The sequence below is a fragment of the Vitis vinifera genome, chromosome 8 (genome assembly GCF_030704535.1).
Source record: "Vitis vinifera cultivar Pinot Noir 40024 chromosome 8, ASM3070453v1".
NCBI lineage: Eukaryota > Viridiplantae > Streptophyta > Magnoliopsida > Vitales > Vitaceae > Vitis > Vitis vinifera.
The window spans coordinates 18,746,020-18,758,432 of NC_081812.1; the positions used below are offsets into that span (position 1 = coordinate 18,746,020).

Sequence of the window (12,413 nt, forward strand, 5' to 3'; positions counted from 1 at the left end):
ACGGCCCGGCCCGGCCCGGCCCGCCCGTTGGAGACCCCTACTATCAGCTATCGACCACCTCACTTAGCCCCAAGGCCCCCAACTTTGTAGAGCTGATGCAATAGCTTGATTTTATTTTGGTCGAATTATAGTCTTCTTTGGGCTCATGGTGGGTGAGCCCGGCCCACATCCTACCCTGCTGGGCCTTTACACCACTCGTTATATTCCGATGGGCTCAGGGATGAAATGACAACAAATTAGTGCAATCGTTTTATTTATATCATTACCAAATAAACGGATACATTTTTGCTAATTTTTTTTAAATTTTCCATGTTATGAAATATAATTTGGTAATTTATTAAATCTAAATAAGGCAAGGGGTTAGTGGGTAAATTAAAGCAACAATAAATTATTTAAAAAAAGATAAGTTGGTATGAAAGGAATCACAACCTTTCACACGTATAGTAATATCTATCCGGAACTAGAATGATCGCTGCCATCACCAATGACGTCAGACTTCTTGGCCCAGAATCAATGAAGAGAACATCCGCTATAGTCTCTTCCTCGCCTCATGTTACAAGATTTTGTACGCAGACATTTAACTTAATTGTCATTGTGTGATGGGACATATCAAATTTGGAGCAAATACGTTTTAATTTTAGATTAGTACATGGTTTCCATAAGGGTTTGATCAAATTCAAACCCAGTCTAGATCCTAAAAGGATGGTTTCTCTTTTGATGGTAACCGGAACTCCGCACCAGATAAAATCTCAAATTAGGGATTTGTTTTTCTTTTGGTAATATAGAAAACCACTATTCTAATCCGTTCACCGGAGAAGATGTCGTGGCGTCTGAAGAGTCAGCGGCGATGAACGGTGGGATATTGGCCACGTGTACGACTCGTGTTCCCAGAACATTACCATAAATCGACGGTCAGCCAATGACGATTTAACGCATATAAATATTAGATCCCATAAGCCGGACCAACAAACCCAACACTGGTTTTGCAGATACATCATCGATCGGTCAATCCATGGCGGAGAAGCATTTTAAATACGTGATCCTCGGCGGTGGCGTTTCTGCTGTAACTTTTCTTCTCCCTATTTCATTTCATATGATTTTTTTTTTTTTCTTTTGGGAATTTAGTCTATTTTTTTTCTCTGATTTGTTGATATATTTGTGAAGTGATTTGGCTAAATTTTTTCAGAAATTCGTATCCGATCCTTGTTTTATGTTTGTAGATCTGAATTTTTGACTATTTTATTCGCGATAGATTCTGTTGAATTTCGTTCTGTAATGTTGAGTGTAGTACAAAAGCTGCAACCGGGACTGATTATAGAACAATGAGCTCCTCTTCTTGGTAGGATCAGTGATAGGGAGAATTTAAAGGTGTATTGGTCTGTAATTAACTGTTCAAAATTTTCTAATGTGAAACAGTAAAGTCATGGTCTGGTTCTGTAGGTATGTATTTCGTTGCTAAGGCAAGAAAATAAGATAGTAGCGAAATTGAATCGCTATTTTTTTTTTTTTTTTTCAGTTGATTGGTTCTTGATATTATGAAACGCCAAAATTGAACTTGATGAAGTTTCTGCAGTTTTTTTTACTTAATTTGAGTCTTTAGTTTTCTGAAAATCTTAAAACTTCAAATTGCTTCATTGGTTGCTTTACCTAAGCAACTTATGCCAATTAGTGCGGGCTAAGCTTTCACTATTATGCGTGTGTTCCTGATGACAATGTTCGGGTGCATTCTCTATGAAAGCTAAGATGGTTTCAGTAGCAGCACCTCTAATGAAGTTGCAAATTGCCATGCTTGTCCCTCTTTCATTTTTCCTCCAACTGCTTATGTACATCAGCTACATCTCATACAGATTTCTTTAGCAAAGTTTCTATCAGTATTCCTTTCAAAATATTGTGGAAACATTCATTATCAAAAAGGAACCAGCCTTGTCTATTCTATGTGTTATATTATGTGCAGTATAAATGCCACATATTTTTTGTTATCTTGACTAAAATGTTTGTTTATGTGCTTTCAGGGATATGCAGCTAGGGAGTTTGCCAAGCAAGGGGTTAAGCCAGGGGAACTGGCAATTATTTCCAAAGAGGCGGTATGCATTTTTGTATATCTTTATATTCTTATGATTTTGATTTTTGAATTAACATTTGATGATTGCTTTATGGGTTATTTTGTTTTTGATCATTCAACGCATTGCTTCATGTAGAACAACTTCACTTGCTAAGTGTTAACCATTAAACACTTTTTCTTGGAGTTGTTGTAGCATGGTATGGCCAAACATTTGGTCCTCAGATACAATTCTACCAGTCATTTTGAAATGAGTTTCCAGATTTTTATTGCCATATGAGACACTTTCTGCTATACATTAATCTTCAAGATAGCTAAGGTGTGGATAAAACCTGAATTATGACAAAATCAAAACCTTTTGTTAAAAACAGCAAGAAAATGATGTTTCTCAAGAAACAAACAATCAATGATCTAATGAGAAAGAAGAACAAAAGATGAAGAGCATCAACACAGGATTTATGTCATTCAGCTTGTTCAAGCCTACATCCACGGGAACAATAGAAGAACCAATCCACTAGAGAGAAAAACGGAGAGAAAAATTACAGCACAACTCCGTACTCAGCCCTTTCAGCACATAGCCCTCTTTACAACCTCTCTTTTTTGCTTAAAACAGAGCACTAGAAAACCTAGCTGTGAAACCGTGTTTTATACACTTGCATCACACTGAATAAAAACCTTACATAACAACCTTCCAGCTGGAAACTAAACAAGGAATATTATTCAGAGAGGGCTGCCACACACACACCAAAACTATCTCACGTGCTGGGCATGTATATTTTTGTGCCACATCACAACACCTTTAATGTTATATTTTAAAATAATTTTGATTGATGAAATTGCTTGGATTAATGCTGGGAGTCCTTTATGCGATTGCTCTCTTTATATCATACATTTATTCTAAAATCCACCTGTTTTAGGTTTTGGTTGCACTGTATCTTGGTGCTCCATAGATTATTAGTTTCCTTTATTTTTGCTACTGACTTGTGTTCACTTCCAGGTTGCTCCTTATGAACGTCCTGCGCTTAGCAAAGCCTACCTATTTCCTGAGGGTAAGTTATGTGATTTGTGCGCATGAACTCCAGAAATTTAAATTCTAACCTACATTTGTACTTCTGAATTTGATAAGTAACTTGCTACATTGCAGCACCCCGATGAGAATTAATATGACTTATGTACCATGAATCTGAGGAATGTAAACCTAGGCTACAGTCTGAACCTCTGGCAAATAAACTCATTTCATTCTGGCACTGCAAAAGAAGTTAACTTGTTTGTGGTATGATCAAAGCTAATAAAACTAAGTTCCTGTGCAAAGAGGGTAGTTTTACCATAGTTATATCTTATGACTGTCTTATTTGTGGATCTTTAGTATCTTGATGTATTTATTTTGAGTATTTTGTAAAAAAACACTTTCATTTCTTTTGAGAAAGACTGATATTAGATCGAGGATGTTTTGTGTGTTTCCATGGACCTTGCAATATTTCTTTAACATATTAATTTGTCAGTTTTCTATAAGCATATGTTTTATTAGCTTGAATGCTATTATGTATCACTGCATCTAGCTTTATCCATTCACTTGGTTTATTTTATTTCCTAGCTTCTCCAATATAGTGGACATTAAGAGGGCATGACTTTTGCAGGAGCTGCAAGACTTCCTGGATTTCATGTTTGTGTTGGAAGCGGAGGAGAGAGACTTCTTCCTGAGTGGTATAAAGAGAAAGGTAATACTTTTTTGCATATTTTGCTGAATTCTATTTATTAGATATATTTGGATTGTTTGAAGCAAAATCAATCTCTTTTAGTAATATATGAATGTGTTTGCACAAAAATCACCAAATTACAGAATTGCCTTAATAGCACGTTTTCACTAACCACCTATCTTTGGATTGCAGGTATAGAATTGATCCTTAGTACAGAAATAGTGAAAGCAGATCTTGCATCCAAAACTCTGATAAGTGCAGCTGGAGAAACCTTTAAGTATCACATCTTGATTATTGCAACTGGTTCAACGGTAAATATCATATCTTTAATTCCCCCAAAAAGAAAGAACACATATATAAATAGAAGTATCCAGTTCTACTTATCAAAAATAAAATAAAAATAGAAGTATCCAGTTCTAGCACATCAAATTATTGTGTGTTATAATTGCAGGTCATAAGGTTAACTGACTTTCGTGTAGAAGGAGCTGATGCAAAAAATATCTTATACTTGAGAGAAATCAATGATGCTGACAAGCTTATAGATGTAATAAAGGCCAAAAAGAATGGAAAGGCTGTGATTGTTGGAGGGGGGTACATTGGTCTCGAGCTTAGTGCAGTGATGAAAATCAACAACTTAGATGTTTGCATGGTTTATCCAGAACCATGGTGCAGTAAGTATAGAATTACCAATGAACTGATCCTGTATTCTGGTTCTGACTGCTAGATTCTTTGTTTGTCCTTAAAGATTTAAGGGTTCCAACTAATGTTGCTTAAAGTTAACATAGGAAAACTCAGAAATTTTTGTTGGATTCAGTCAGTACTTAGTAGATCCATGCAGGAACAGAACCACCATAGGCTCAGGGGGGGCACATGTCCTCCCTCAAATTTTAAAAATAAAATTTTTCCTTTGTTGATTTAGGAATTTTAGAAAGTTAAAAAAATAGAAACGCAAGTTTGCCCCCTCTAAAAATAATCTTGTGTGTGAAAAAGAAAATAGATAGAATAAAAAATTAGATAAGCATGAATATTGAATTAGTTTTATAAAATATTTGTTTGTTTGTATTTTTAATTTTATTTAATGTTAATAAAATTAAATTTATTTAACTACTAATATACGCAAAATAAATCTAAAAAAATTTATTTTTTATATTTTTGTATTTGATATTTTATTAAATGTTTTTTTTTTGTTGTGCCTTTTAGGTTTTAATTTAGTAGTTGTTAATTCATGAATATGCACACAATTATTCATATATATGTTATTTAATTGTTGATGAAATTTAATTTTGTTTAAATATTTGATATTTTATTAAATATCTTTTTTATTGGTAGCTTATTTTTAATTTAATTTTAATATTTTTAAAAATGTTTAGATTTTTAGGTTTAATCAAACATTTATTAATTTAGAGTTGACTACCTAAGTTTTAATAATGACACTATACTTACATCATATATAACTTTTAAATAAAAATTTTATCATTACTAAGTGATTTATATTTAATTATTTAAAAAAATTCAAAAAATTTATTAGTAAGTTTATTAAATTTTTTAGTAAATTTATTAAATTTTTTCTAAAAGTTCTCTAGCAAAATATTTCTAAAATTTTGGTCAAATTTCTTATTATCTTTTTAAAAAAAATTCACAATGGTATTGGAATTTTTTTGATGAACTTTTAATAAAATCTAAGACTTTCCTATCAATGTTTTTAGTCTTTTTGTTATTTAATTTATCATATTATAAAGAAATATTTGGTTAAAGGGATGGAATAATCCCCAAATTGTGAATTTAGCACCTCCTATGTTTTTACTTGAAAAATAACTCATTTTTGACATAAATGTCATTTTATCATTTCAAGTATTTACATGTAGATTTAAAAAAAAACGTTATTCCTACAAGAAAATGGCAAGGTATTTTTGTTAAAATGAGACAAAAAAAAGGACAAAGGGTTAAATTCAAAAAATGGGTTTTCACTAACCCTTTTAATCAAATAACCCTATTATAAATTCTTCTTTTCTTTTATAACTAATATTAATAATTACTTATTTTATTGAATGATACCAATGCTACCATTTCTAAAATATGAAAATTTATTTATATTTATTATAATACACAAATATTTTATTTTGCCCCCCCTCACAAAAAAATTTTGGTTCCACCACTGGATTCATGGTTACCTTACCTAGGTCATGTTCTTGCAGTGCCTCGGCTTTTCACTGCTGGTATAGCTGCTTTTTATGAGGGTTATTATGCTAATAAAGGAATCAAAATTATCAAGGGAACAGTAGCAGTTGGGTTTACCTCTGATGCAAATGGAGAGGTAATTTCTTGGACATCTGATATGTTAATTTTAGTATTTATTTGGGAGCAAAAGCCTTTTATGTAGCAATTTGAGTCTTATCATTCAGGTAAAGGAAGTGAAACTTAAGGATGGTAGGGTGCTGGAAGCTGACATTGTTGTTGTTGGTGTTGGTGGAAGACCCCTTACAACATTATTCAAAGGACAGGTGGAAGAGGAGAAAGGTGGAATTAAGGTTAGTAGATATATGCATCAGATAGAGCCTCCTGTTTTTCTTCTAAGTATTTTATTATTGGTCCTTCTTTGTAGAATCTCTATTTTAATATATTGATCAATTTCTTATTTTATATCAAGCTACTGGTTAAACATTCTGAAATATATTTACAATTCTTGCAACCAAGCATCAAGTGGCCATTTGGATGTCCCATGGAAATTAATTCATTTTGTTAAGTTGCACAGCAATAAGTGAATTTGTTAATAAGCTCATATTGTCAGGGGTGCTTTTGATTTCATATGAAAAGTTAATCAGTCCACTGTATTTTTTGGTGCACTTACAAGATACGAGTTGTTAGTGTAAGATACAAGTATGGAGACATTATGATTGTCACCAAATTGAAAAACTAGGTCATTGACTGAACACCTGATGTGCCTTCAATTTTAAACTAGGGTTGATAAAAACAAAGATTCATTTGAATGATTTGAAAGATGATATCATTTCCAATGTCTTCTGTAACATATCTTCATGGTAGGCCCAAACATTCTTTAGAATTTGTTACTCAATATCTTATTTTTGTTGCAAATTTCTGGTCAGGCCTCTTAAAGAAACTCTGCCAATAGAAGGCTTAATTAGTTTGGATACTGGTTAGTCATTCATGATAGTTTGTTTGTTTGTTTGTTTTTTTTTTCCTTTTTTCAAAGGAAAAAATAAAAGAAAAGTGGCAAGAACCAATGACAACCTTAGGCATATTTCTTTTAAACACCATTACCAGGACACTGGATAGTGTTTTCAAGTTGATTGTCCAGTTTTAGATATGTGAGCAATTATGATAGTCATTGTACCATACCCATTCTATAACACATGCATTTGATCTCATTTTCAACAGCATGTCGTCCCAAAATAATGAGTTATACATATCTATAGCTAGTTTGATGTCTTGGATAGCATTTTTGAAAACTTGAGGTCATCACTCTGATCTTTGACTGCAGACTGATGAATTCTTCAAAACAAGTGTTCCTGATGTATATGCTGTGGGAGATGTTGCTACTTTCCCACTGAAATTGTACAATGAAATTAGAAGAGTTGAACATGTCGACCATGCCCGGAAATCAGCTGAGCAAGCTGTCAAGGTATGCGACTTTTCTTTATGCTTAGTTACTTTTATGAACCATCTTAGTTGATTTGTTTAATCTGCTAATTGGGTGAAGTTACCAAAAATACATTGTTCTGGAGTAATTGGTGACTAAAGATGGCCTACCAAGTTCTTTATCAAATTGGCTCCATTAACAAATTTCTAGCTATCACATCCAACTTTCAAAGATGTAAGATATGACATATGCTGGAACCATACTAGGTTAGCTCCAGCTTCAGTTTCCTATAATCTGTCCTCGTTTATTCTTTTCCTAATGAAGAAAGATGACATCTCCCCTATCCAAAATCCAGGACAGAATAGTAAATTTGGATTATGCAAACCACTGGACTTGTCAAAGTAATTTTTTGAACATCTGGGCTTTGAGTTGTAGTTTTTATTTTATACTTTTTGTCAATATGATGCATCCCTTGCAAACTAGATCATGAAGATAATATTTTAGCTAAAAACAGAAGCCAAAGTGAAACATTTCTATCAAAAATGGAGGAAAATTTTACTGTTCCGAAATATTTGGTGTGGGGTTTCTTCTAAATTCATATGTACTGTTTTTTATTCTTGGTAACATTTCCTTTTTTTCTGCCATGATCATTCCTTAGGTGCTCAAAATATACATTAGATATGCATTTTTAGGAGTGAATCAGTGAATTACTTCTGGCTTGTTTATGCAGGCAATCAAGGCAAGTGAGGAAGGGAAATCAGTTGAGGAGTATGACTACCTTCCATACTTCTACTCTCGTGCCTTTGATCTGTCCTGGCAGTTCTATGGTGACAATGTGGGTGAAACAGTGCTATTTGGAGACAATAATCCAGCATCACCAAAGGCCAAGTTTGGAACCTATTGGATCAAAGATGGGAAAGTGGTGGGAGCATTTCTGGAGGGTGGGACTCCTGAAGAGAACACGGCTATTGCCAAAGTTGCAAGGCTCCAACCTGCAGTTGAGAATCTGGATCAACTGACTAAGGAAGGTCTCACCTTTGCCTGTAAGATTTGAGATCCTCCAGAATATGGGGGACAAAATGAATGAATCTGGATGGTTTTTTTTTTTTTTTCGCTGGCTTGTTCTGTTGGTCTGCTTGGGGTTGTTTAGAATGAGGATTGTTCATAGCAGTTCCCTTCAGGGCTGTTATGTGATCTAAATTCTAATCGTTGGTATGATATAAGATTCACCTTGTCATAAGTTTGTAACTGAGTTAGCTATCTCTAATCTAGATTAATTTGCAGGTCTGTGCTGGAATAAATACATTCACCGTACTGTTTTATTTTCTTGAGAATAATGTTATTGGGTACCCTGGAATCTTTGTGTTTATTAAGGAGAAGCCTTTGTTGAGCTCCTTTTTGACAGGTCGCCTGTGAGAAACGGTAATGCTTATTCCTCAAAAGAGCAGGAAAAACAAATAACAAATCTATTTATCACTTTTCAGACCGTGAAAATGATGCAAATAATTTAAACAAGAAAATAAGTATAATTGACATCTTAAATTATGGGTAGCCTTTGGACAAATTTTCAGAACTGTAGCTCATACAGTTAAGAATACAACCAAATAGCCTGTCCTAAAAACTTCTAATGTTTGGTTATTGTTTTTTAAAATTGTCATGAAAACAGTTTTTAAAAATAGTTTTTGAAAACAGCTTTTAAAAATAATTTTTTATGCTTTCAAAAAAAAAAATTGTGTTTGGGAATTGAATTATGGAAAATAGTTTTTTTTGTTTTTAAAAACAAAAAAAAAAAAACATGTTTATTTGAGTTAATAAAAAAGTTTTTTAGAATAAATAAAATAAAAAACATATTTGAAAGTTGGTTTTTTTAATTAATAAAATGTTTTCTTTCATTAACTTGATACTATAAATATATAAATAATTTTTATATGCATAATTCATTTATTTAAAAAAAATTATTCCATTTTAAAAATTTTACATTAGCTATAATTTTCTTAAACAAATGATGACTTATAACTATATATAAATATATTAATTTCAATAATTTTCTTCATCCTTTTTTAGCAACTGTTGGTAACTGTTTTTGAAAACAATTATGAAAAAATAGTTTTTAAAAACAGTTTTTGAAAACTATTCTCTAATGTTTTATAGAATAAAAGTCTATTTAAGAATCTAAAATTGTTTTAAACCTATATTTAATATTTTTAAAAACAATTTTTATGTCCATAGCTTTATTTTTTATAATTATATATATTTATATAATTATTCTTTAAAACAACTTTCAAAAAACAATTGAAAACGACTAAAAATGTTCTCTAAAAACATCATGTTTTCTAATAATAAAAAACAAAAACAAAAAACAATTTCTGATTGTCAAAAGTGTTTTACAATTTTTTTATTTAAAAAAAATACAGAAAACTATTATTGAAAACAATTATCAAACAAAGCCTAAGTCTCCGACATTGGGAACTCTGGAGAAGCAACTTTAGATCTAAAGAGAGAATCTTCATGAATGAACAAAGGTTATTCTCCAAAAGTTGTCCATTGCACTGCATATTTATTTTTCCAAAAACCCTGCTATGTATAAGCCACAAAGCTATAAGGAATTCTACACGCAATCATCACACAGTTGTGAGCAATTTCCTCATACAAAGGGCAGGTCAAAAAAAAAAAAAAAAATTTCGAAAATGACAAAGACTCATAATATTCATAAATCAAAAGTCAAATCCAACATTACTTGAGAAACTGCAACATCTTTTTTTCTCATCAGATTAGTCTTCTATTAACTATGAACCAAGAACTACACTCAATCTGCAGAACAAAAAATTTTAACATTTAACTAAAAGCTATAATTGATAGGAAGAGACTGAAGCCTGGCAAGTGTTTCAACCCCTTAGTCGAAGAGACTGAAGCCCATATCCTGCAGCAAGTTGAAAGTAAGAAAATTAATAAAATAAAAATTTTAAATTTAAAAAAATATAAACATGAAAAAGGGACAATAATCAAACATGTGGAAAGTAGCTTGTCACTAATAGTGACATGACTGTTATGATAGTAACCTATATGAATAAGCCATATGATGGTAAGTCTAAGTTGAGATTTACCACCCACCCAGTGTATGTCTTATCAACCATTCTAATGCATGTTAATGAAGTCTATGATGCAGATATATTTCTTAGAAAGAAGGATCAAGATCAGCAATTTTTGAAAAATCTTAAACTAAATGCAGTAACATTGAGTAAGGCTTACATCGTCTGATTCTTCTTTCTCTTCAACCTTTTCTTCTTTCTTTGGCTCAGGTGCAGCTGGAGCACCGCCACCACTAGCACCACCAACAGCAGTTGCAGCCACTGCAACACCACCACCAGAAGGAACTGAGGCCAACTTCTCTCGCCCAGATGCAATAAGCTCTGTTATATCTTTGCCCTTAACTTCTGAGAGAAGAAGCTCAATTCTATCGTCATCAGCTTCAGCTCCAACTGTATAGTAAAAGGATATATTCCACTTCAGCAACAGTAGTTCATACTACCAGGGACAAAATTGTCAAAAATAGAGCGCATAACATCATGTTTATAACCTTTTTTTAACATTTCAAAGTCTCCTTATTGATGACTCGCAGGCATACAATTAGAAGGCAAAAGCTATTCAGAGAAACCTCTCATCTATGAGTTCTCCTAAGAAATGAATGTCATAGATAATATTTATATACAAATGTCATTCACTGTATACAGGTCCCCATATGTGTCCCATTCTCAACTCTCTGTCAAACATTGAACATGATGTGTGGTGAAGCAAATATATCATAAGAGTGCCAATTGAAGGGGTGAACCATAGCTAATAGTGAGAGCACCCTTATTATGGCTTGCCCCAAATGACAATTCTCCGAGTTAAAAACAAAAACTCAGGAATAAATTAAAAGGAATCTAAATCAACAGTTTTGGAAAAAGGGGGAAAAACTCCATTCACTTTTTCACATTTTTGCATTTACCACTACACAAATCATAAAAATAAAAATAAAAAAGAGTAAATGTTGAATGGGTGTATGGCTGTGGACATTCTGGGAAAATGGACTCAACTAATTTCTGAGTTGCAAACAAGAAAGTCAAAGAAATGTAGCAACATTACAACACTCCTCACTTTGTTACTATAACCTAGGCTGCAAGACAAACAATAATTGGGATTTAGGTCACAGATTAAAGCCTAAACTCCACCAAGCAGCCATTCATCCCAAGACAACCAACAAGTAGGATTTAATTCATATGAAACTTACACTGAATCAAATAGCAATTTGCTTCTGGACAACCAACAAATGGGATTCAATTCACAGTACTAAACTGCCCGTATGAACTCCAACTCCTCAATCCTTAGTCTGATTTTGCGATTTTGTTTTTATTTTACTTTTCATTTTCTTGCAACGGCCTCTCTAGACTCCAATTCCCAAATCCAATTTTTCAGAGCATTTTACCTTTTTTTTTAAAGAAACATAAAGACTTTTTCCACTCATGGAGTCTGATGAAGCAAAACAGAAAGCCCATAGAATATAACAGACAAAAATATATATAAAAAAAAACCGATCTAATTCTCGAAAAGATATAGCAACGTTGCATGATTCAACATTGACGATAATAGAGATCCAAATGCAATCTAAATTAAGAAGAATGAAATCCAAAGAAAAATGAAGAAAGAAAAAACCAAAAATAGGGTTACCGGAGCCAAGAATGTCCTTCAAATCATTGGCAGAAGGACAGGTGTTCCCTCCTAACACAGCTAACAAATACGCAGCTATCACCTTCATCTCTGCTCTAAACAAGCTATATCCCCGCAAACAAACAAACAAACAAAATTAGTAACAACAAACCCAAATATTAACATGTTTACAGATTTGGAGAGACAGAGATAAAGAGATAGAGGGAAAGAGAGACTACCGGGTGCAGCTGCCGAAGCTTAGAAGTTGGAGAAATGAGGATGCAGAGGAGAGGAAGGAGTCGGTTTTTGATCCATTATATAAACCTAGGGTTTTAGGTGCGCACGGGTTACTGCGCCGGGCCGCTCTTAGTGG

The 12,413-nt window shown here is 32.9% G+C and overlaps 2 protein-coding genes across 3 annotated transcripts; one reads left to right on the forward strand and one right to left on the reverse strand.

Annotated features, from left to right (window-relative positions):
- Positions 1–476: 476 nt before the first annotated feature.
- On the forward strand, positions 477–8,594 carry LOC100233035 (monodehydroascorbate reductase). 2 transcript variants are annotated; one of them, XM_010655429.3, is made up of 11 exons: positions 477–911; positions 990–1,063; positions 2,013–2,084; positions 3,057–3,108; positions 3,697–3,777; positions 3,949–4,067; positions 4,208–4,427; positions 5,952–6,070; positions 6,159–6,284; positions 7,256–7,396; positions 8,085–8,594. In XM_010655429.3, exons 2-11 carry the CDS (start codon positions 1,013–1,015, stop codon positions 8,406–8,408), a joined length of 1,305 nt encoding a protein of 434 aa, XP_010653731.1. In that variant the 5' UTR covers positions 477–911; positions 990–1,012; the 3' UTR covers positions 8,409–8,594.
- Positions 8,595–10,033: 1,439 nt separating this feature from the next.
- LOC100254522 (large ribosomal subunit protein P2) lies at positions 10,034–12,413 on the reverse strand. The gene is made up of 4 exons (XM_002282989.5): positions 12,280–12,413; positions 12,062–12,165; positions 10,604–10,833; positions 10,034–10,274 (listed from the first exon to the last, which is right to left on the reverse strand). The coding sequence occupies exons 2-4, from the start codon at positions 12,147–12,149 to the stop codon at positions 10,248–10,250; spliced, it is 345 nt and encodes a 114-aa protein (XP_002283025.1). The 5' UTR covers positions 12,150–12,165; positions 12,280–12,413; the 3' UTR covers positions 10,034–10,247.

Bases quoted from the DNA above. Each gene is read 5' to 3' on its own strand.
- LOC100233035 (XM_010655429.3), top strand. From the start codon at position 1,013: ATGGCGGAGAAGCATTTTAAATACGTGATCCTCGGCGGTGGCGTTTCT. The intron at 3,109-3,696 runs GTAAGTTATGTG...TGACTTTTGCAG, and splicing joins AGCCTACCTATTTCCTGAGG to GAGCTGCAAGACTTCCTGGA. The intron at 7,397-8,084 runs GTATGCGACTTT...TTGTTTATGCAG, and splicing joins CAGCTGAGCAAGCTGTCAAG to GCAATCAAGGCAAGTGAGGA.
- LOC100254522 (XM_002282989.5), bottom strand. From the start codon at position 12,149: ATGAAGGTGATAGCTGCGTATTTGTTAGCTGTGTTAGGAGGGAACACC. The intron at 10,834-12,061 runs GTAACCCTATTT...TTTACTATACAG, and splicing joins GAAGGACATTCTTGGCTCCG to TTGGAGCTGAAGCTGATGAC. The intron at 10,275-10,603 runs GTAAGCCTTACT...AACTTGCTGCAG, and splicing joins AGAAAGAAGAATCAGACGAT to GATATGGGCTTCAGTCTCTT.